The sequence below is a fragment of the Magallana gigas genome, chromosome 3 (assembly GCF_963853765.1).
Source record: "Magallana gigas chromosome 3, xbMagGiga1.1, whole genome shotgun sequence".
Lineage (NCBI taxonomy): Eukaryota > Metazoa > Mollusca > Bivalvia > Ostreida > Ostreidae > Magallana > Magallana gigas.
The window spans coordinates 7,851,494-7,875,496 of NC_088855.1; the positions used below are offsets into that span (position 1 = coordinate 7,851,494).

General features: G+C 34.5%; 3 protein-coding genes across 5 annotated transcripts; 1 reads left to right on the plus strand and 2 right to left on the minus strand.

The window, feature by feature from the left end:
• Positions 1-354: 354 nt before the first annotated feature.
• On the plus strand, positions 355-8,524 carry LOC105343966 (uncharacterized). Of its 2 annotated transcripts, XM_011451508.4 has the most exons (11): positions 355-726; positions 1,768-1,827; positions 1,939-4,823; positions 4,959-5,490; positions 5,578-5,769; positions 5,866-6,069; positions 6,283-6,420; positions 6,526-6,893; positions 7,049-7,139; positions 7,240-7,319; positions 7,603-8,524. In XM_011451508.4, exons 1-11 carry the CDS (start codon positions 657-659, stop codon positions 7,657-7,659), a joined length of 4,677 nt encoding a protein of 1,558 aa, XP_011449810.2. In that variant the 5' UTR covers positions 355-656; the 3' UTR covers positions 7,660-8,524. The 2 variants fall into 2 exon arrangements, with proteins under 2 accessions (XP_011449810.2, XP_011449809.2); XM_011451507.4 differs by having other exon boundaries at positions 1,939-5,490.
• Positions 8,525-9,531: 1,007 nt separating this feature from the next.
• LOC136269475 (uncharacterized) lies at positions 9,532-14,534 on the minus strand. Its single transcript, XM_066078322.1, has 3 exons — positions 14,243-14,534; positions 12,424-12,719; positions 9,532-10,835 (listed from the first exon to the last, which is right to left on the minus strand). The coding sequence occupies exons 1-3, from the start codon at positions 14,278-14,280 to the stop codon at positions 10,144-10,146; spliced, it is 1,026 nt and encodes a 341-aa protein (XP_065934394.1). The 5' UTR covers positions 14,281-14,534; the 3' UTR covers positions 9,532-10,143.
• A 113-nt stretch (positions 14,535-14,647) lies between these two features.
• On the minus strand, positions 14,648-19,051 carry LOC105343968 (beta-1,3-galactosyl-O-glycosyl-glycoprotein beta-1,6-N-acetylglucosaminyltransferase). Of its 2 annotated transcripts, XM_011451510.4 has the most exons (3): positions 18,926-19,051; positions 17,235-17,404; positions 14,648-17,060 (listed from the first exon to the last, which is right to left on the minus strand). In XM_011451510.4, the coding sequence occupies exon 3, from the start codon at positions 17,045-17,047 to the stop codon at positions 15,617-15,619; it is 1,431 nt and encodes a 476-aa protein (XP_011449812.2). In that variant the 5' UTR covers positions 17,048-17,060; positions 17,235-17,404; positions 18,926-19,051; the 3' UTR covers positions 14,648-15,616. The 2 variants fall into 2 exon arrangements, with proteins under 2 accessions (XP_011449812.2, XP_011449811.2); XM_011451509.4 differs by lacking the exon at positions 18,926-19,051 and having other exon boundaries at positions 17,235-17,498.
• Positions 19,052-24,003: the final 4,952 nt, after the last annotated feature.

Consider the following 24,003-nt stretch of genomic DNA (forward strand, 5'->3'; position numbering starts at 1 on the left):
TGATCTGCTCCTAAAGACAGAAATTAAATCAATCATATCATCTTTATTATTGCAGGGTTTACCATGGAGATATAAAGAGAAGACCCCCTCAAATTCCCAGTTTTCGTTTTAGCTCGTTGTGAATTAAACAATGATAATTCGGGATTGCCATGAATAATTTTGGCTTAATATGCGATTCAATCAAATATTAATTGTCAATAAGAACAAAACATGTACTTGGTCTTTAATCACGAAGAGTTATAACAAGAATTATGAAGTGACACGCATTAACCAACACTTGTAGGTTTCATATAAACGACACCAGTGATCACCCAGGTATGAAATTTCATGCAATATTTTAATTAGAAGTATAAATTGGAAGGGATGGGAGAGAGACCAGGGCAATAACACAAGGGACGTCGCTTTGACACAACATCAACGTACTGCCTTCAACCTTCTGGAAAACACTTTCAATTTTCATATTTAGCGAACCAGAAGTTTCTCTTTGCCGATATTTGTGGCCGATTTATAAAAGTTTGGAATCTTGAAAACAAATATTAACAAGTACATATAGAGGATTTGCAAGTTAAGTGTGTACAACGTGCGAAAGACATATAAAGGATTATACAGAATCACATATTTGGTGTTGAAGAAAATTGACATTGAATGTTTCCAAAATGAGAATTTCTCAAAGAACTTTTAGCTTGTTTCTGTTTCTAACAGCATTGCATGCACCGCTTTCACAAGGTAAGAATTATGTTATTAATTTGATTTTTATGAAATACAGAACAAATCACTTTTTTGGACTTTTCAGATATTAAGTTTCCATATTTGAACACTTTTGTATTCGACTAGATTTTTGCAACGTACTTTTTATTAGCATAGATATATCTGGATATTTCCAATTCCTCCTTAACTGATAATTAAACGCATAAAATATCCTTATAATAATCCCTTATCATTACATTGACATACTTGTATATATACACCGGAACAATTCAACTTAGGAAAACTTTTTTTTTCAGATATCCGTTAACTGTACTAAATAGTTATGAAACTACAACTACAAAATAAAATAAACGAATAAATAGATAAATAAATAAATAGAAAATAAAATAAGATGAAATAGATTAATGAAATAAACAAAATCAGTGGCCTTAAAACCCAATTGTCCCTGCGTTAAAATTACAACCTAATAACATTATAAAGGCAATGCAACAGAAGTAAGATTTCAATGACTTGTCGAGTGAAATGTCTTTGATAGATAAATTGAGACGAAGATCAAACACAGAAAGAATCAATGAATATGATATCCATATAACCATGGTCTCGTGTCATCAAGTTTCTCATTACATTTTGACAGATGTTTAACTCACTGCCGAGAAAGAATATCACGATTTATGTATTTTGGAAAAAAAAATAAAGTTAAATTTGATGGATAACACTCATGTAACGATATATAGAAAGCCATTTTTGTGGGCTCTGAAGATTGACAACACTTGACAGTGAAATCTCCGACTATACGTCAAAAATGATATGTTCTCTCATAACTCATTCTGCCTAACAGAATAAATTCACTGCATATAATTAAAACGCAGCTCCAATTAATGCAACGCATACAGATGTCATTGAAATATTTAATAATTTGATACGTAGATGACAAATACATTGATAAGTATTTGATAGAGATCATATGTACTGTTAGTTGATCTAATACCCGCACTAACGTGTTTTAAATGAATATGTTGTTTTACTATATCTTTAAAATAAAGAAATTATTCTTTCTAGGCCAAGAAGACATCCTGCCAAACATTGCAGCATTTCCCGACGGTCCCCCAGCCCCAGGAGGTAGGTTAAAAAAAATTAAATTCCATGTTACCAATAAATGTTTAATGAAAAAAAAATGGATTTGTATAATTTAGAGACAAACCCTTTTCTCAATAATATTTTTCTTCTCAGATATATTTGAAGAACCTGCAGTAGTAACCAACGCCAATGAACAGGTTGCATTAGATGCAGTAGGAGACACCGCGACAGTCAGTCCGGCATTAGAAGACCCAACCCCTCCACCTGATCTAGTTGTAGATGCTGTTGAAGGATTGCCTTCTGTGCCAACCGGCTTAGAGGAAACACCTGATGTACCGACCGAAGCACCTTCTGCTAATGGAGATATGACTGCTGACCTTAACCCTACCGGGGAGATCTTACCAGAAGGCATCATTGAAACAGTTGAAACAGCTCAAGGGGAGACGCCTTTGGTAGAATCTGGACCAGAGGTGATTTCAGTAGGGGATGGTGTAATAGCTGTGGGCAATATGGAAACTACTACACCCATCACAGATGTACCGATGACAACAGTTGACTCTAACTTTGATCCCCAAGGAACGTTTGATGGTAGAAATGATCCAATTCTTCTCACTGGGACAACGTTGCCAGCAAACAGTTCCAAAGTACTTGGAAATTTGGATAATAGACCGATTGTTCAGGATGAGGTTTTACCAGTTGTACCTGGACAGGACACTGCTATGGCAGAAACTCGCAGCGAATTTCCAATAGGAATTGAAGCCGAAACTACGACTGCTACATTGACTATAGAAACAGAAAACGTTGTAGACGAAACTGGTGCCACTGGAATAAACGCCCTAAATGAACAAGTCAACCCTGCAACCGAAATCCTAACTCCAGAGGCAATTCCGGATATAACAGAATTAACAAATACTTCAGAAAACGATGCCATGACAACCACAGATTTAAACACAATAGTCTCTATCAATACACCGTCGACCAATGATGTAATCGAAAATACTGCCGAAAAGCCTATCGTTGTTGACCAGAAAACTCCTTCTGAGTTTATGGATGTAACGGTAGCAGAAGTCCCAAATTATGAAGAAAAACTAAACGAATTTAAGGAGTTTGTAAAGAAGAATCCTAACACAACGTTTCCCGCTCCACCTATGCCGCCTCCAAGAAACCCCCCAGCATCTCAACTAACAAGAGAAACCTCAACTCCATTAGTTGTTGCGGATGAAATTGCAGTCATTTCGACAACCGAGCCTGTTCCTGGACCTTCATTGGAGGAAAACACTCCACTTCCTCCATCTGAGGCAATCGTAAGACCAGAGCCATCAAAGCCTACACTGAAAACAGGAAGTGTTGCAAAAGAACCATCTCGCCCTCCATCTATCCCTCTCTTACCAAGAGAAAATAACTTGAATGAAAAAAATCTGACACCGTCTAAACCTACGTTAGGATCACCAAAAGTGGCTCTATCAAATTCTGGGACTATACCAAAGAGTACCACTATTTCAAAACCTCGTTTAAAAGCACTATCTAACGTTGTGCCCGCTCCACCCCCGCCTCCATCGGACGTATTTAGGAAAGATTTCAATGAGAACACAAACAAAAAGGCAAACATGTTCAAATATGAACCAAAAATTCCATTCGATCCTGATTTTGATTTTAAACCAAATGACCGAACCGAAACAGCAAACCAGAGATCTTCTTTGACCAAAACAACCAATGTACCAAGCACCAGGCAATTACGTGTAGATGTCCAATCCATATACGACAAAAACTCTCTTCCGAACAATGCTTTTCCTCTTTCTGTTGCTAAAAAAAGACCACAGAAACCCATTTCTACGCAACGGGATAGGGGAGTATCCCTTTATCAGTATCAAATTAACAACAAAGATGACGTCGTATCAGCAAGAAAATCTAATGTGCGTGAAAGAAATGAGAATCCCACAAAAGTCAGAAAACAAAGTAGTGGCCAAGGTTCAAATGATATGCAAGCTTTATTTGACAAAACTAGAAAATTTGTAGCAAACTTTGGAGCACCAGGTATGCCAATTTCCTCGAATTACTTTAACCAAAATCATGGTGGCCAAATAAATAATGCAAACATACCTAATGTTCGTCGGAACCAGCCATTTGAAACTGTTTGGTCTTCATCGAGTCCAAATAATCGACTTCAACAAAATAAACAAAATTCATTACAAAGTTTCGAAAGTAAAAATACGATGCCACCCATCACTGTAGTTGAAGACGGATCAAGTTTGAACAATAGAAATACAGCATCAGTACCCGTATCTAAGCAATTCAACCAAAGAGATTTTAAAAACCTGAATATTGCCAGAACAAATGCACCTTACACTGAAAACAAAATGGGCAACAGTCTTGAAATGTGGTACCAATTAAGGGGAAAGTATTTTCCAAAGGATGAAATCAAAAACTTTCAAAATGGCGTAAATGTGGGTACAAATGCACAAAATATAGGAGGAGAAGAATTTAATACCTTTTTCTCTGTTTCAAAGTACAAAAGAAATCAAATACGACAAAACCTACGATTGCGCAGCGATAAAGTCAATAATGAAAATAGAAAACGAGCCGGAGGTCTTGCACCAATATCATCACAATCTCAGAAAAATGTTCAAAAACCAAACGCTTATGTATTTAACCCTAAGAAGCAGAGATTTCAGATCGAGGATACGAAAACTGTTCAGAGAAGAACACCAGAAACAACAGCTCAAGTTTCAAACAATAATGCAATTCCATTTGAACCTCAACGGCAAAGATTCCAAATCGAAAACACAAAAAATATACAAAGAAGGGAACCACCAAAACCAACAATTTCTAGAAATAATGCAGTTGCATTCAAACCACGAAAACAAACATTTCAAGGTGACTTCACAAGAGATTCCATGAAACAATTAAAAACCAAACAGACAGCTCGAAAGCAAAATGCCTTCATATTTGAACCTCAGTTACAAAGGTCTCAAATCGAAGTAGCTGAACCATATAGAATAAAAATCAAAGAATATTTAGTAACTGGGAAACCAAATACAGTAAGTACAACGGAAGCACGATTAAACATGGGCGTTCCAACGCTTTCATATTCACTTGAACCACCTGACATGTTTTCGCAAGATAATCCACCACCGATAAATATTGACGGTAAATTTGATAATATCGCTTTTCAGAGCTTCATTACAACGACAGCGAGACCAAACACACTGCCACAGCCTTCAATGCTCTCACCTAGCGCCTTCAGAATTAGGCAACGTAATACTCAAACACCAAATGATTCATCCAGGAAAAGTGTTGCTTCCATTGCAAATCTTCCTCGTCCGCCACCAATAAAATTTTCTGGTCCATCGTTTTCTAGCACGCTGAATAAAAATTCAGAGACAAATTCTGTTCTGAGCCAGAAAGAGAAAGACATCAATGTCGAAACTAAACTAAATGCAGTTCCATATGAACCAGCAAAACGTATTCTTGGGCCAAAAATTAGCAAAATTTCAGATCTTCCACGCCCTCCAGCAATAAACTTTGCAGGTTCATCGGGAAGCGGCACGGGAAAGGATTCAAATATAGAAATAACTCCCATTGCAGGAGGTTCCATATTTAAGGAAATACCAGAAATTACCCCAGTCCCTCCATTGTTTTCCGTTAACAGCACTATAGTAATGAAACTACAGAATGATTCTGTGACAAAAGAGGAACTGCATCCTAGTAAGTTTGTTTTTAATTTCTAGTTTTACATGTGCATATTTTTCCAAGCTTGTTCCCTTTACGAGTTTTTTTTCAATTGGTTTTTAGGCGTTTGCCACCAATGTCACTATGTGAATGACATCTGCTATTTACCCGAGGCTGAAATTTGCAACAGATTTGTCGAATGTCACAGAAATGGGGACCAAGTTAGAGCATTTGAAAAGGAATGCGCAATTGGAAATTTTTGGAATCCTGAAACACTGGCTTGTCAAAAGTCTGTTTATGTCAACTGTGCAGCGGGTAAGGGTTATACATATGTAATTTACTTTTATTTATTAAATAATTTAGCAAGCTGAAGACAGACACTCATTTTTGTATCGTTTTCTTTTATTTTAGATCCCTGTAAAAATCCTGCAGTAAAATCCCACCCGTTCTTGGGACGATGTCGATATTTTTGGAAATGTGAGCGTAGAACATCAGATTTCGAATTCTGCAGCCAGAATTATCGATACGATGGGATAGGAGACACATGTGTACCAGATTTCACGTGCAAAGACGAAGATCCGCCAATGGACGTGGTACAACCCACAGAACCTGAAAGTAAATACTAGTATACTTTCCAATACTATTACATAAACCAATAGGAGTTTTGTTTGTCTATTTGCTTTCACTTTAAGGGGGTTACGATACCTGTATATGGATAACAAAATCCAACACCGCTCTGGTTTACATTTTGATACGAATAATTTCATGATAATTATAATAAAACATCGCCAAAATAATATTTCAAGCGATATATTTTATTTTGTATAGACTGCATCTGGACCGCCGTGGAGGGGTCATTGACTACGTTTACAGATGGATTCAATGTCCAAAAATGCGCACCCGGCACACGATTTGACGAAGTTCAGTGTACATGTGTTATCAGTAATATCATACCGGAAGGAGCAGGTATTCTTTTGGTGTCTAACTGAAATATTTATTCAAATTTTCTTGGAAGGAATTTTGTTGTTGTTGTTTTTTTTTTTTAATCTTATGCCTATAATGATTCTCTAGTTTGTAACCCCGATACACTGATCGACTTCGAGGGAGATGAATTAGAAGCTTTCATTGACAAATCTGGAAACAGGAATGGAATTGGCAAAGAAAATGTCAGGCTGAAGGATGGAACTGGTTTCTTCTATGGAGTAGGAAAAATTTCATTTTGGCGATACGCTAATGTTGAACTTGGGCCTTTGCTTGGAATTCAGATTCGTTTCTTTCCTTATGGATATTCGAAAAACCCGATGGGCCTTGTATCCAATTGCAATGGTTCTCCTATTGGTTCTACAGTTGACATTCGACTTGACACAAAAACAAAACAAGCTATTTTCAAATTAAGTACCAACAAGCAACGCAACAATCAAATAGTTTTACCGTATGAGGTAAGCCATAATCGTATAAATACACTTATAAACCGTGATATAAATACGATAGGTTGCATATTATTATACAATTTAGACCCAAACATAAATTTCGAAACAATTCAATTACCGATTGTATATAAACCTTTTTCATCTAATTGTATCTGACATTTTAGCCCTTCAAATGGAACACAGCCACTTATGTGTATGCAGGGGATACATTTACAGCTAGCATCAATGATAAAAAGGAGACCATTCCAGTAGAAGGTCGGTGAAATTCAAATATTGACAAAGTTAACCCGATGCAATGAATGTCAGTTAAATTGGATACCAATCTAATAACGTTTCTTTTTCTTTTTTTACCCAGGATCCATTCCTAACAGACATCCTGCCATTCAGGTTGGAGGGTGTAACAGAGAAGACGGGTTCAGAGGTTACGCTGATGACGTAAGTATTATCTAATGGAACACCATCATGCGCGGATCTAGAGGGGGGGGGGTCGGGGGGGTCCCGACCCCCCCTGGAAAATGAAAATTTATTAAATTTACATAGTAAAATTATCGCGAAAATATGCCTCGGACCCCCCTGGCAAACACAATTATCCTTCGGACCCCCCCCCCCCCCCCTGGAAAAATTTTCTGGATCCGCGCATGACCATTTATACAATAAATGTATAAATATCAAAATCTAGTGACCATGCATCTTATGTTTCTTGAAATCGATGTTTCAGGTAAAAATATACAACGGGTGCATTCCAGACGAATTTGAATACATTATCTTTACATGATGATCAAGGGTACAATGCAACATGAAATCCTCCAACGGACAACTCTCATTGAGGCAAGGGGCAACTGTAGAGGTGCTTCTACAAAGCCATTCTGTTTTAGGCATCGTGACAATTTGTCATATTCTCTCGTGCTGGAGCTTGACACCGTGTGACAGCGCTAAATATTTATGACAGCGGGGATTAACCAGAGGTTTTGAGACACGCCCTAAACCGTTTCTCTTCATTTTAATGAGAGAAATGTGCTCCGTGGCAAACGTATGGAGATTTGAATGTTTAACCACATCGTTAGGTGCAAGGGCGCGCTTTGCCGACGGGAATATGCATTAATTAAAATATGTCATGACCGAAAGTTATATCAGGTAAATTATATTTCTATTGTTTTGTAATAATGATGTATATCTAATATTGTCGATTACGAGAGAAAGTGTCATTTTTTTGTTAGAAAAATGTTTAATTTTTCTCGTTTAAATCGACCTCCTGAGTGTTTAATTTTTGTTTTGTCACTGACTGTACTGCGGTTTACGACTTGGTGTCACTGTAAGCGTCGACATTATTATGTAATTTGTATTTAATATGTATGATATACAGATGAGCAAGCAATAATGCCGTGTGAATATATATTATTTATGACTTATTTATTTTTATCGGTTTTATCTGGACAGATGTACATACCATGTATGAAGAAGAAACACAAAACACACACATCATATTTATTTTGTTTCTTTTGTCAGTTACAATGTTTACTAATTGTTTATTTATTAATGTCTTATAAATGTTATGTTAGGTTTTGTTTATTAAATGTTAGGTTTTGTGTAATAAAGTATTTATATATCATTCAAATTATTACAATAAAATATGTAATTGATTTGGAGTATCTTTGATCCTTTATTTGAAATACGCAGTTTCAATAACCTTTCGAAACTAAAATTTAAAAGAACCAGTGTTGGTAATATAAAGCAGGTATCGAGTTTGAGAAATATTTAAATTGAATCGAAACAGATGTTAAATTTCTCCAAATGGTCAACATGCTGGTTCAGTTGAAGCAACGTTACTACTAGCTGAAATATTCACTGATTTTTTTTAATATTGTTTTTCATTTTATCACGTAATGATGTATACTGATTTCCCCCCAAGAAATCTGATATCGTTTAAATAGCCTTAAAGAATTGGTGCTGTACCGTAGTGGTACTGCTCACAGGGAAATGTTCACCGCCGTTTTATTTTTGCCCCATTCGTCCTTGTTGTCAGCGGACGAATGTCAGATTTGGCAAATTCGAATGTCTCAAATTGTCTCTCTGAAATAAGCACAACTGTGTCTGGGCGAATTCAAGACGAAGCGAAACTGTTTTCGAGTGTGAAAATAACATGGGGCAAAATAAAAAAAACCAGTTTACAGTAACCAGTTTCTCTTGCATTGCTGATCAGTGTTTATGACATCATTCATAAATCAAAGTACATACGGTACGGTTTCAAAACCTTGATTTGTTCAAGAATAAATTAAGCCGGGATAGAAATGTTTTTTACATCCCGTTAGCATTTAAAATGATCTTCTTGTCAAAAGTCTAAATTATATCTTACTGCCCGAGGCAATACATTTTGAATGCAATAGATAATAAATTTCTAACAACTGTTAATCTTTATCTTCTATATCTGTTGTGTAATATATCTCTAGATTTTCGGCAAAAATAAAACTAACTCATGACGAGGTCCTAAATTTTGAAATCTTAAAAACTTTTAAAGACTTGCTTGTTCAATTTGCTTGTTCAAATATGCTAAAATGAATCTGTGTCTTTTTCATTCTCATTTAAACACACCTTACACACCCCCCCCCCTTCCCTGCCCCAACTAAAGAGACACACGCAAAAGACCATTTGCAAATAACTTTATTGCTATCTTTGGTAATCCAGACAAAAATAAAAAGGGTATCCATACTAATACAATCATCTTTTTTGTCCGAACACCACATATCATTCCAGGAAATACTCGTGTATATACTACTAGAAAATTCAATATATTATAGAAACACGTTTATAACAAGATACAGAGTTTGCAATGGTACAAGTAATGGTTTGTAACAACAATGTAATCTACCCGCTGCCTTTTAAACGTGTGCTTAGTCAAATGCCACAGTATTAAAATGAACTTGAAATCACGCTAAGTAGTATTATTTGAATATATACCTCACATCGAACAAGTAATCTAGCCTTCATTTTGATTGAAATAACTAAAACACAAACTGGTGGTAACATACTATAGCTCAATTATTTACTTGTGCCGTGAAAAATTACTGTTTTTCGATTTTGTTTTCATTCCTAGTATATGAAAAATATGAAATAGCAATGGAATTTATCAGTCGATGGGATAGGGTGTCTGTTGTTTGGTGAGGAAGAATAGGCTTCTGAAAGATAAATCTTTAAAACTATTTCTACACCCACGATCACGATCATATACAATCTATGCACTTCTAGTGATGTGTCAACATTATCAGCCGGTGCCAAAATTTTCATAACCACCAAATCTCCATTTTGGTGCCGCAGGACCATTAGGTTTGCCGTCTTCAAAGTCGTAGCGTTTATCTCCGGCCAGCAGTCTGGCCTCCTGTGTCCTTGCTACTTCCGGTAAGACGTCTATGCTGACATTGACGGGGTTCCGTTTTCGTTTATTCCCTTTGTATTCTGGGAACGTTTTCAGCCCTTGAGATGACCAATGTGTTGTGAGAAGCATTCGCTGATAAGCGTCCTTCCTAAATGCCATGTCTTTTTCGTTTGCCCAGATTGCAGGTGTCATGCTGACAAAGACGACGAAGCGCCACCTATGAGGATTCGCTCTAGTTGCGATTGGAGGCGCATTGTCGTGAGCGGTACGAGAATCCCATAAAACGATGCCACCCTTGGGAACGGGAACACTCTCTATTTTGCATCCCTTGTTATAAAAGAACTCCTTCTGCTTTTTAAACATTTTGTAAAACTCAAAGCGCTTTGTTTTTTTCGCGGCGTTCGGGAAGGTTTGGAAGAATTCGGAATGGTAGAGGTGGGACTTTGACAACACTCTGAAGCAGTAGTCGTCCACGGTCTGCTCTTCCAGGCACACAGCCGCTTGGTAAGAATGAAGCCCTTCCCGGCACACACCCTGATCCAGGTGTAACCAGTCGTAATCTACGTCACGGTAGTCATCATCTATAACAATGCTTTACATTTTATTCCAGTGAAAATTTAAATATAATTTATTCACGAAGGTGAGCTGGATAGAAATATTTCACTGTGCAATTCAAACATGAACATATATCTGGAAGTTATAAAACGGCTTATACACATAATCAACTCTTATTAATTTGATAATATCTTCTTGATTAAATATGTACGAAAGCCGAATAGGGCCACATAAAAAAATATTTTTATCTCGTAATTACGAGAAAAGATCTCGTAATTACGAGAAAAGATCTCGTAATAACGAGAAAAGATCTCATTATTACGAGTAAATTATCTCGTTATTACGAGAAAAGATCTCGTTATTACGAGATAATTTTCTCGTTATTACGAGAAAAGATCTTGTTATTACGAGAAAAGATCTAGAAAAGATCTCGTTATTACGAGAAAAGATCTCGTTATTACGAGAAAAGATCTCGTTATTACGAGATATTTTTCTCGTTATAACGAGAAAAGATCTCGTTATTACGAGAAAAGATCTACATAAAATGGTGCGTTTCTGAAAAGAATTCGACTGGATCACCCTTTCAGTCTTTTTCATTCAAGAAACGTTGATTCAATATTGATTAATATTAAAAAATAACACGATCATTTTTCATTAATTTCTACATATCAATAATTGGATTTGACATTTTATCTTATATGAATAAAAGAAAAGAACTTCATGTAATTTTACTATTTAACTTATACAGTAAAATACGCTTAAAACGAAGTCCCAGGGACGGATAAGTTAACTTCGTAATAAGCGTAATTCGTTATATCCGTCAAGTTTACAACATGAAATAGAGACTTGAGGACTGAAATTCATTTCGCTGTAAGCGTCAATTCATTATAAGCGTGTTCGCTATAACCGTGTTTTACTGTATATATTATAATCCCACTACGAAGTAAATACCAGGTAGTCTTATAGTCGTAAAAGTTACAGATAACTTTAATGACTTTATAGTTTCAGTCATGGATATGGATATACACGATTTACCCGAATGTGTGTTTTATATGTTTATACACAACCTACATGTATATTGAAAATAAGTGATTTTGTATACTAACATTTTGGAGTCTGAAAACAAATTACACGTATCCTTCTTAATTATTGATAAACAGTTCGATGAATTTATTAATCAATCTGCTTTGCTACTTCTTCTGAAATTTCTTTAAAACTGCTTGATCCGATTTTATATCAAATTATGCGTACGCTTTTAAACGATGATTATGCTAAGTATGTATATATCAATAGACATTGCAGCAGTTCATACACTTTACATAAAAAGAATAGAATAATGAAACGCGACATTTTAAATAGATCTTTTCTCGTAATAACGAGATAATTAACTCGTAATAACGAGATCTTTTCTCGTAATAACGAGATAATTAACTCGTAATAACGAGATAATTAACTCGTAATAACGAGATCTTTTCTCGTAATAACGAGATAATTAACTCGTAATAACGAGATCTTATCTCGTAATTACGAGATAAAAATATTTTTTTAAGTGGCCCTATTTGTCTTTCGTAAATATGTCTTTATTATAGTTGTTATTCAAAATAGTTTGTGTACCATTTTGAGGTGGTTTAGCGATGGCTATTCCGTCAACACTGGACAGCAGTTTCTCAGTCCCCCATACTGCTTGAAAAACGGCCTTGGCTCTAAGGCGCGCTTCCCAGCTCGCCTCAAAATGGCCGACCCTGTAGGTTTGAATCACCGATCTCCTCTTTTTGAGGGGAAGCTCGGCCTTGTCAAACTTGGCCACCCAGTCTTTGAACTGCAAGGCCAACCTGTCGCTTTCTGTCGGGGTGAAAAGGTCAGGGACAACAACGTAACCTTTCTCGTTCAGCTCTTGACGCAAGCGCTCTCTAGAAAATTCACAAGTAAATCATATGCTAGTATTTTTCTATTCTGATTATATTGTATCAAAATAAATACTGTTGAAACACAAGACATGCCAACAAAAGCCCGACAACATGCCCGCCAACAAGTTTCTAAAAATCATGCTGTATGTCCCACGGAGACCATACCAATGTTAATGTGACCTTGACATTGATCGGATAAATTTAGATCAGGGTCACACACTCTCAGATAACGGCAATCTTTGTGGCAAGTTTATTCCTCTGATTATTTTCTGATTAACTAATTAGACGTTGGAGGGACGATGACACGGGCGCAGGAACATTATGATTCCAAACCCTGTTTACTATTGGCAAAGTTTTCAAACTACTTGTGTATATCACGACTATGTAACCATATATGCTTGTGAAATATCGAATACTCCAATTTAAATGAATCTTATCGATATTTCCTAAATTAGATAACAATTTCATGTTTCTTATTCATATTACGTACATTTGATGGTCATCTCCCTATTACATGCCCCCTCTCTTCTCCATGTACCAATCATGTTCAATACTACTATAATTTGTCATTTTGTCTTGAGAAATAATAATTTGTATTTTGATAACATTTGATACAAATTACCATAAATAGCGGTAAAAACAACAACACAAACAACAAAAAATGAAACATTTCATGAATTTTGTTTTAAGATAAAAAATAAAATTTTATTCATCCTTTTACATAACTATGATTTGGATTAAACAGCAAAAAATTATCTTATTTGAGTTATCTCCATTAAAACTCAAGGTAAATACATGTATGATAATAGTGATTATTCACAGGTGTGTGAGATACTTCAGGGGAAATGTAACGGACAGGTAACTACAAGTACATATAATTCAATAAAATATGAAAAGGAAACATGTATTGTTACAATGTATTTTTTTTTCTAAAATCTTTACTTTTTTCTTTTTAATATAATAAATGATATTTAGCGAAATGAAAAATATTCAAATAAGTTTAATACAATATGAATGAAAGGAAACTGGCCCTTAACGTAACACAACTTAGGTAATACAATATGAATGTCTATATGTAGTCAAAGTTATTAATGGGTTTTTAAAAAAATATTTTTACAAGACTGGACATTGAAAAAAAGAAATTGATCGATATTTAAACTTACTAGTAACCTCTGTTCGTATATTTGTACATAGAACTGGTCTATAAACACTTTTGTATTGATATTTCTATAAAGAGAAGTTTCTAAACAAACAACTGAAGGTAAGTATTTTTAATTCAGTACATACACATACAACAAGAATTCCACCTTTTTGACTCTGTATCCGTTGCTCAAATCATGTTAGACTTGTTATAGGCTTTAGGCTATGTCGGTAATCTGTTCCTATCTTTTAACACTCTTGTTTTTTTTCATGTAGTACACTGATCTTCGACAATAATTAAAAATATTGATGTCAAAAGCACAATACGACTGCCCATCCATCAGTTTACTACTTCCCATCCATCAGTTTCTACAGTAGCCACCTACCCGTCATAACGTTTGCTTCCTCCTGTAGCAGAGGCCATGACTGGATACGATCAGACTGTGTCCTGCCTCGGTGGATTCTCTTTTATATAGCCCAGAGAATCTATAAGGATTGCACCACAGTATGAAATGCCGAGTATCTTTCCATTCCCTTTAAATTATTATAACTGACGCACCTAGGGACTATTTAATCTTTTCACGTTTGTATCGGTCAAATTTGATTGGTAAGCAATTTAATTTTTACTTCCATAGAAGCTTTGTATCGTTATGAACGTTCAATTCTTCATGTATTATACATTTTTGGCAACGATAATTCTCCGTGAAAATGAAGAAAAAAGTCCCAAATATGAAAGGGTTAAGAATTGGAGAGGAGACAAGTCAACAAAAATATCTTTTTTTTTCATTTCTTTTTTTTTTTATTCATATACTTTACGTATGTAAGAACAATTTCAAAATGGCATAATATAACTAAAACAGCATGCTCATTTTATCACCTGAAAGATAGTGACGGGAAGTGGTTTTAGATGCAACAATTAATCCTGTGAAAAATGGATCTTACCAGTACTGTTGAGAATGTTAAATGTACATGTATTAAACTCATTTACCTCTCATTGGGCACTTTTGCAATAGTTTGCTTAGGTTTAGAAAAGAAGATAAGCATTTTAAAAGAAACATTTGTATGCTTTTTAAAAATGTTATAAAAATGGAAAAAGAAACAAAAAATACTGTGTCAAAGCAATAACAACTAAACAAAAGTATGCACATTGCCGGTGATTTCATTTGTAGTTTAGGTGTTCCTCATCTCTGGTAAAAAATATACTAACAGAAACAATTCCAAAAAACAAAACAAAAAGAAACAAAACAACCCCCAACCCCAACCCCCAAGAGGCACCTTGTCAAAAAAAAGCCCCTCTAAAATACCTACAATTAACTAGAGAAAAAAATATAAAAGGTCAATAAAGCGTGAGTACAATGCACGGTGTTGTTAATTTTACTTCAAAGTAATGTAAAAGCATCACCGGACAAATAAACAAAAGTTCAGCGAGATTGAGAATGTGTCCGTCAGCAAATAATCAATGCAAAACCGGTATATAACAACACTTTCGAGATGAACATAATCATATAAAATAAAAGGTCACATAAGATCTACCTTGATTTATGTTCTTTTCGCAATACTATAGTGATCTTTTGATGTTTTAGCAATCGTTTGACATGCATAATTGTATTGATATGACAAAGCACATAAATATTGCTACTCATGGTTCCTTGGAGCATATTCACACAAAAATGTTCCTGGCTAATTCTAAAAGTCGCTGATATTTGTTATGTAATAACGAACAAAACAAGCGTCAATCACTCAATTACGACATAAAGAATTCATCCGTTTCGTCGAATCCATTCCTGTTTTTGATTCTCTAGAAATTTCGAGTAGCGCTGAGTTCCGATCTTTTGAGTAAGATTCTGATAGATCTTAACGTGGGGGAGGCCCTTATAATAGCTCCAGGTCATACCGCCCGTGTCGGGATGCTGCGTTCGGTAGCGGATGCGCTCTTCCAAACAGTCTACGGCGGTAGTATCAACGTTTATATCAAACTTGTTGGCGATTACCTGAGGCTGTTTCACCAGCCAAGAAAGGTCAGAGGGACCGTACACACACACCGCTCTCACCCACCTCCCACCGCAAGCCTCGCCCTTCATCTGCCACTTGACAGCACGAGACAAGAACGTGCTGTTGTCTTCCGATGTCTCGATGTCGTAGCCACCCGGAGCCCAAGGCAAACTGTTCAAAGTGGCGAACAAGGTTTCTTCAGGGGAATAGGTCTCAGACAACCACGAGATAAACTCCTCCGATATGTCATCATGTAAAACAAAGTTCACAAAATCATATTTCAACATGGCGTACGCGCTTCCTTTTCTCATTTTTATTCGGTAACGGAATGGTGGATGAGTGTTGTTAGTTTCAATCATTTTGTTTCCAACTTTAATGTATTTGTGCTTAAATCTATAATGTAAGGCTTCAGGAAAATTGTAACTTTCAACGTCATTAGCCCCGTTTAAACTCCTCAAAATCTGAACAATTTCTAAATTTGTCCTTAAGGGGAATTCCTGTCCAGTAAGGTTGATATAGTATTTCCATTTCACGTTTGACTTCATAAGAACCCTCATACATTCTAACTCAGCGTGCACCAAATCAATGCTGGCGTATGTCACCCTTTGCCTCCCCTCTACCACAAAGACATTGTCAAAACAGCGTCCCAGATTCTGCATTATCATAAAGAACTGTTTGATTGTCTTCCTGTCCACATAGATACAGTAGACATTGTGTGGTCGGTATATAGTCCGCAGCAACTGCTCGCCTTGGTCGGCGTTCGTGTGCATTTTTATCGTAAAGGCCAGTGGGAACTCCAGTTCCTCTTGCGACATTGGGTGTAACATGTACTCATGCACATTCATTAGATTTGAACAGTTTTTGACTAAATTAAGAATCAAGCAAGGCAAAACCAATTCGGAAAATCTTAACGTCCGGCTTAATTTGATTGCCTTTTCTTCTCCTTGAATCAACGGTTGACACGTGATGTTTTTCCTTTTCATGATTCGACATTGCGGAAGGTTGGAGCTTGATGGCTTGAGTCGTCTGCTTATTGGAGGTCCATCGTCAAGGTAATCGACTTCCACTTTTACCCTTTTTACAGCAGATGATGCTGTACTTGATATTATATTCTTTGCCGTTTGATGGTAGATGTGTAGAGTCAAAAGAAGCGCTAGAGTTATTCCAAATGCAAAGCACCTTAAATTAGACGGTCTCATCGTAGGCTAACATCTAAAAAGCAAAAAGTATTTTTTATTATCAAAAATTTATCCAAACAACAGTCATTATCTGAAAATATTTATACACTTGCAAGGAAGAACAATAGATTTGTTAAAATATTCTTGATTTTTACCAAATTTTAAGTAAAAACAATTCATTTGTGTTGAGATGGTTTTCATTTCTTACCTTCTTCACCCACGTCTCGCCAAGACCGGCCTTGTGGTTTGAAATGGAGCATGGCGAGAGTAAGATAAACGGCTCTTCTGCCTCCTCCCCCTCTCCGTCAGCTGCCGTGCCACGGGTCACCGGAACTCCCACTCAGGCGCCAAACTCACGTGCATCAAACTACCAAGTTACTGGCAAAATTGAAAGAACAAAAGTTTTTAACACTTGTTAGTGAATCAATAGAGTCCTTATATGTTTCTTATCGCACAAGACAAGGACACGCTGATAAGGAACGATATTTCAAATTTTTCAGATTAACAACGGTTAATATCCTAATAATGCAGTTAACAACCTTTGTCTGCAAAGTTAAGAAGTGTCAAAATGTTTGAAGACGTGTTAATACATGGTAACAGTTTAATCTATAACTCAAACTTTAAATGTCTTTCCAAGAACAGTAAATTGATGCCTTATCACACTGACCTCTTGGGGATTTCACGCAGTGATCAAGATCGTTAATTACAGTTAACTGAAATATATATCTCTGATGTAGACATGTTTGATAAATTTTTCATTTTTGAAGTGAATTAAGAAAGATGTTATAATTTATGAGTAAAGGAAATGAGCAGCCTGGGTTTGATGTTGGTAAACACGAGTCCTAGACGATCCAGCAATTATAAACGTTTTTGTTCCTAGAATTTTGTTGATGTAGTGAGTCACGTATTAATCTTCTTAAAAACATCTTATAATACGTGCAGCGTTTTGAAAAATTAACTCAAAAATATAAATATCATGTACGTGCTGTGATGATAATTTCACGAGAGAGAGAGAGAGAGAGAGAGAGAGAGAGAGAGAGAGAGAGAGAGAGAGAGAGAGAGAGGAGGGGGTAATAGATATAATTAATTTTTGAATAGCGTTGTTGAGACACCAACCCACGAATACATAATTCCGTTCTGTATTATGTATGAACAGTATATTATGAAGTGGATGCTTGGCATACCCTCCCCTTCAGGAATCAATTAGAGGTACATTAGTGAGAAAGAGGTGATGGATGACTGAATTAAGGCAAGCAGTTTATGAGCTGTTATTTTATTATTTCTAATGCCTCCATTTATTTTGAATATGTAGTGTTGTTAATGCGTCTCATATATATACGAAACAGCAACAAAAATAGTTTTTTTTTCTTCATAATTTGCAACAAGTTGCTGTGGATTTGTCATTAGAATTTACTTTATATCTGCTTCAACAAAGTAACAAGATGTCCAGAAGTACTGTATGTATTAAACCCCGACGTCGGCGTTCTTACAAAAATTACACAGAGAGAGAGAGAGAGAGAGAGAGAGAGAGAGAGAGAGAGAGAGAGAGAGAGAGAGAGAGGATATCAACATCGTAAGAACAAACCATATGGAATGGGCATTGCACAGAATAAAATTAGTTAATACCTAGAAGGCAAGGTAATTATATACAAAGCAGTTATAATTATGTACATATATACAGTACACAATCTCATTTACTCTTTTAAAAATTATATATAATTAAGTAAACAATTTTATTTCATGGTTGAAAGGCTAAACAACTTGGTTTTTATGTTTCTTTTTTCACTGCAATTTTATTTTCTACTCGCAACTATTTTGACTAAATAAGATGCAAGAATATTGAATATATGATCAATCGACCTTTTATTACAAATCTAATAGAACATATCACAAACTCACCTTCTTGAATTGCAAAAAGACCGACACACGTTTGCCTTCGAGACAAACACAATACAAAAACTATAAGTCCAGATGGCTTGAATCCTTAAAGAAAGCTTGCCTAAATATTTAATGTAGTCAATTACGATAAAACTATTGCAACATTCTTAAAAACAAATGTGGTAATGATTATTTTTTCCTTTACCCTTCATAAAGTCTACAAGCAATGCAATCATTGTAAAGTAGGACAGTGAGATACAGAGTTACTCTACATTTGTCAAGGATTTAATACCCGAGCAATGGAAATGCAATTGTTTTGCAATTCAAAACCTGTTTTCGCATTGAAACATAAAATGCAAAAAGAAAATATATTATTAAGAAATGAAGACTGAAATATATTTCATTGCTATATAAAATAATCAAATAATTAGTTTATAAATGTAGGAATGAATGTGTTCATGTACAGTTGTGTATATGTTAAACAACAAGTTAATTTATCATCATATGACAAAAGTCAAGCTTATCATTTATTATCCAATTATCCTTTGTCTTGTATACAAATATATCAATAATATATCACTCTGTAAACTGGTAAATTATACTACATACTATATACTATATTCTATGATTATTTTATAACACCACTTCTTGACTTTGTATTTTGGAGAGGGTTTAAATAGGCTTTGCCTGTTGCCTAATCCATTTGATTACTCAATAAAATATGTTTAAATTAAATTAAATAATTAATTAAAATGCGCGCCCAGTGATTCTTAGTTTATAGTATATTATGTATTTTGTAGTACATCTCCTTCTTGTGCCATTTCTTTAACTATCACCAGACAATCATAAAAAATTCTTGTTAAATCTCAGATATCACAATTATCTTCGAGGTTAGATTACTAAGTACAGGCAAAGACGTACCGGGCTGTCACTTTATACAGAAAGTTGTAAGTTGTACGACCAGTTGTGGGTATACCAGAGTTTGCCGGACAAGGTTACATGTAATTATACAAAGCTAACATCTTAATCAATAAAATACTCTCTCTCTCTTTAATTACTCTCAAATTGATAAAATTGCAGTCTTCTAAAACACAGCTAATACCAATTCATGGAATACAAGTTTAGGTCAGTTTTTAAAGATTTTGTTTTGTTTTGCTAAACGCTATCTAGATAGATCAACCATACCGATTTTGGACAAAAAGGAGCAATGTTCACTCATCCAGAAAATATTGGTCGCATACAGCATCCGAAGAAGGATTAAATTGACATTATGTTCTCTTAAATACTGGTGAACCCTACTGTCCAATAGAACCTTAAGTACATTTGAATCTCTGTTCTGCTGCTACTTTGAAAAATATAAAAAACCAAAAAAATTGATAACGATACAAATGAAAAACTTCACAATATAAATAATTTTTTAAAACTATATAAAATCAATGGAACAAATTGAAATCATACAATAAAAAACCCAGAAAATTATACTATAGAAAGAAAATATAGAAACACTGGAATGAAAAACTATATTTAAGTAAAATATTGTTTTCAATTGTATTTGTGAAAATCATTTTAAAAATGGAAAATAAAACGTTATGAATGAAAATGATAAAACGCAAAATTTAATATGGCGGGTTATGTTCTTTTTTTCTGCCATGTTTTTTTTTACCTAAAGTATACATGTAAACCACTAAAAAAAATCAATTGTTAAACATAATTTGGTTCAATCCCTTGGATGCTTTTAATCTAACTGACATAAAAAATTCCAAAACGACATTCGTTCCCCAAATCTTAATCAGAACGTCTTGCTGTTTTGGTTTCATTAGAAGATAAACGATGCTATTTTAAGATCGAGGACGGGTGTCAAGGTCGTCTCCTGTAGTTATCATCAGGGAACCAGCCCGATGGTTTGGTGCTTTTCGATTTTAAGAGTATTAACTCATTGCTTCCACTGATCCATGAAGTTAAAAAATCCTCCTCTAGTGCCACATCGATTGGTTATACCAATGGTGAAAAAGGTTGATTTACTATTCCAGAACAAACGACGGTTATATTTAGCGGACAAAAAAGAGCAATCTGCGTGCGCTCTGCTAAAAAAAAAATTAAATATTGAAATTAAAGGAGTTACGTGTATGTCATTGAGATTCTAATTGGTTTTATACTTCATTCTGTAGTTTAATCTGGTTTCAAATTGACTTTCTAACTAGATAAACTTCTGAAGTTTATCATTGCAGTTTCCATTTCTCTTGAGAAGCCAGCTTTATCTGAAAAATTGAGAAATCAGAACATGACATAGACAATTTCTCAAAGTGTTTGATCTTTTTAACTAAACAATTATACATAATTTCCATATAGCAGCATTTCCTTCGTTTGACAGTAACTGTTTTGGTTCTAATTTCAAATGAGTTTGATTTAAATTATTATGTAAAGTTCAAGAAAATAATTAGAAATGAGAAAAATGGTGCCCCCATTATATTTTGAAAAAATCAGCGTTTTGACAAATGTCCTTTATTATCAACTATGTATGGATATTTTAATAACGATCCATTGCTGAGTTGTAGTGCTTTTCATTATGTTAGTACTATGCTATTTCCTATTTCAAATATCCATGAAAAAGAAACAAGAAAACAACAACAACAAACAAACGAAAAAAGACAAAAAAATAAAAAAAAAATAAAATAAAAATAAAACAAAAACAACAAAACACACAAAAAACTACCCCCCCCCCCCTCTGAAAAAAAAACCCCCACACACACACATCAAAACAACCATTTATTGACGAGTTGTAGTGCTTTTCATCATCTTAATACTATGCTATTTCCTATTTCCCATATTTATGAAAAAGAAACAAGAAAACAACAACAAACAAACGAAAAAGACAGTCATTTAAAAATAAAAAACCCAAAACAAAAAACACACAACAAAAACAACCCCCTAAAATAATCAAACAAAAAACAACAACATTAAAAAAAACAAAAACAAAACCACAAACAACTACAACAAAAAGGTTTTAGGGTGAGAACCTAGTAAGTTGTTAGAACTTCTGTACAAACCCACTGTATAGTATATAGGTATATAATAAAATATGTTCAAACGAAACGGCTTGGGAAAAAAAGAGAAAAATAAGCATTTATATCCTCTCAAAGCGTAGGAAAGAGGGAAACAATAAGAAGAACAAAAGGATAAAAAGGGCATATCTAGTACATAATTAATATCAAACTATGTGACATCAAAATGAAAAATTGCTTTCTCCTGTGTGTAAAAAAACTGAACAAGATCCCTACACTACATAATGTACAAAGCCTTTAAGCATTTCGATAGATCGCTATATAAATCAGCTCTGTATCTCTTAAATGATTAAATATAAAATGATGAAATTATTAATTTCATTATAGTTATCTCTGACTCAATAGATGTTTGAGTTAGAGATTAGTTGCTGAAAACGAAACATTTTAAAATGCAGATAGGCACTCAATACCCATTAACAAACGATAATTTTTTTTTTTAAATTCCATGCATGTAAATTCCTAATCAAATAAACGTCATCTTTTATTTCTTAACATCCCGATTTTGCCAGTTGAGGACATGGGATTGTTCGGGGACGAATGGAAATGATTGACACATTACTAATTTTATAAAAAAAATTATTTGTCATATAAGAAAAAAGAAAAAGATATTTAAAAATATTTGTTTAAATTTTACAGGGCTTTTTATTAGATGAAGTTAACTTAACTTGAGTACACATTCCTTGGAAACGGTAGAATGGGAAATGAAATATATCTGAGTTACATTTATATTTTAAAACCACAATGAATAGATGATAAAAGTTCCGCCCTTCTAATTTATTACAGACTATTGTAATAAGTCGTGTAGTCTAATATACTGTGATTAGAGAAATTAAAATTCATATCTATGTTCGCGCAACATTTACAATTAGATGGGATTTAGAGTTGATATGTCTCGAAAAGTATTTTGCATGAGTGAACGTATTTACGTTTCTTACATGAAGAAATCCTTCAAAATAAGGCTTATGCGAAACCTTGAACCATTGGGCTCCCAAACGCAAAAAATAAGCTGGAGGGATGACGATGGAGTCATCAACAAGAGAAACATTTGCGAAACTTGATTACATAATAACTGATTCCATATTTGATGGACATTCACTAAACAAAAACGGTTTTCGTTTTCAATTTCAGTTGAACAAACACAGGCAGTTCATAAAAACAAAGCTCTATGACTGAAACTTTCTACAATTTGCTGGGAATCTTTTTGCCTCAGTTTTTGGGACTTTCTTGGTTGCACGTTTCAGGCAATTGCGCAGTAGAAAGTAGCATGATTTATTTGTCTGTGGTTCTTCTCCCAGACAAAATTCCCCACTACAGTAAACAACAGACATATCGAATGTAAAAAAAAAATTATAAACCGCTTTCGAGTAAATAAAACATTAGACAAAATAGATATTAAGAGCTACTCACATCACTGCATGCTTCAACTGATAAACGAGATTGCGAATTATAATTTTTGGAATTTTGAATGAACATACAGTGCATAGATAAATTATGAATATATTGTCGTTATATTATCTATGAAAACCATTCCTTTTGCACATTAGTACGGTTATTTGATTGACAAAGAGACAAATGAAATGGCCAAAATTAATGTGGAATATCTTATTCAAGTACATATAGATATATGAAAGATGAGTAAGAACAAGAAAATCTTGGCTTAGAAGTCTGGAAAATACCACGTGTGTCTTATGTAAGGCATGTCAGTTTAGATTAAAAAAGAAAATTGTTTATACTTTCACACCAAGCTGATCTAAATACATATTGACTAGTTTTAGAGAACAGCTTCATGAGTTTCGTAGAAATATCTGATATTTGATACATGCATGCAGTGCATATAAAATGATTGTTACAAATATATCTGAAAAAAGTGCACATCAAAACTGATTTAAAATCTCAAAATCGTTAGTATGATCAGGTAATAACAATTTTACTTCGTAAATGTCTTATTAAAATACAAAAAAAAAACCCCAAAAACCAAAAACGTGAGTGCTATTTCTTTGAAAAGTCCGTAAAAATATCTTTATTTTCATCTGAGAG

Bases quoted from the DNA above. Each gene is read 5' to 3' on its own strand.
- LOC105343966 (XM_011451507.4), top strand. From the start codon at position 657: ATGAGAATTTCTCAAAGAACTTTTAGCTTGTTTCTGTTTCTAACAGCA. The intron at 5,770-5,865 runs GTAAGGGTTATA...CTTTTATTTTAG, and splicing joins TTATGTCAACTGTGCAGCGG to ATCCCTGTAAAAATCCTGCA. The intron at 6,894-7,048 runs GTAAGCCATAAT...CTGACATTTTAG, and splicing joins AAATAGTTTTACCGTATGAG to CCCTTCAAATGGAACACAGC.
- LOC136269475 (XM_066078322.1), bottom strand. From the start codon at position 14,280: ATGGCCTCTGCTACAGGAGGAAGCAAACGTTATGACGG. The intron at 12,720-14,242 runs GTAGGTGGCTAC...TGAATTTTCTAG, and splicing joins GGAAGCAAACGTTATGACGG to AGAGCGCTTGCGTCAAGAGC. The intron at 10,836-12,423 runs GTACACAAACTA...GCATTGTTATAG, and splicing joins CGCTAAACCACCTCAAAATG to ATGATGACTACCGTGACGTA.
- LOC105343968 (XM_011451510.4), bottom strand. From the start codon at position 17,047: ATGAGACCGTCTAATTTAAGGTGCTTTGCATTTGGAATAACTCTAGCG.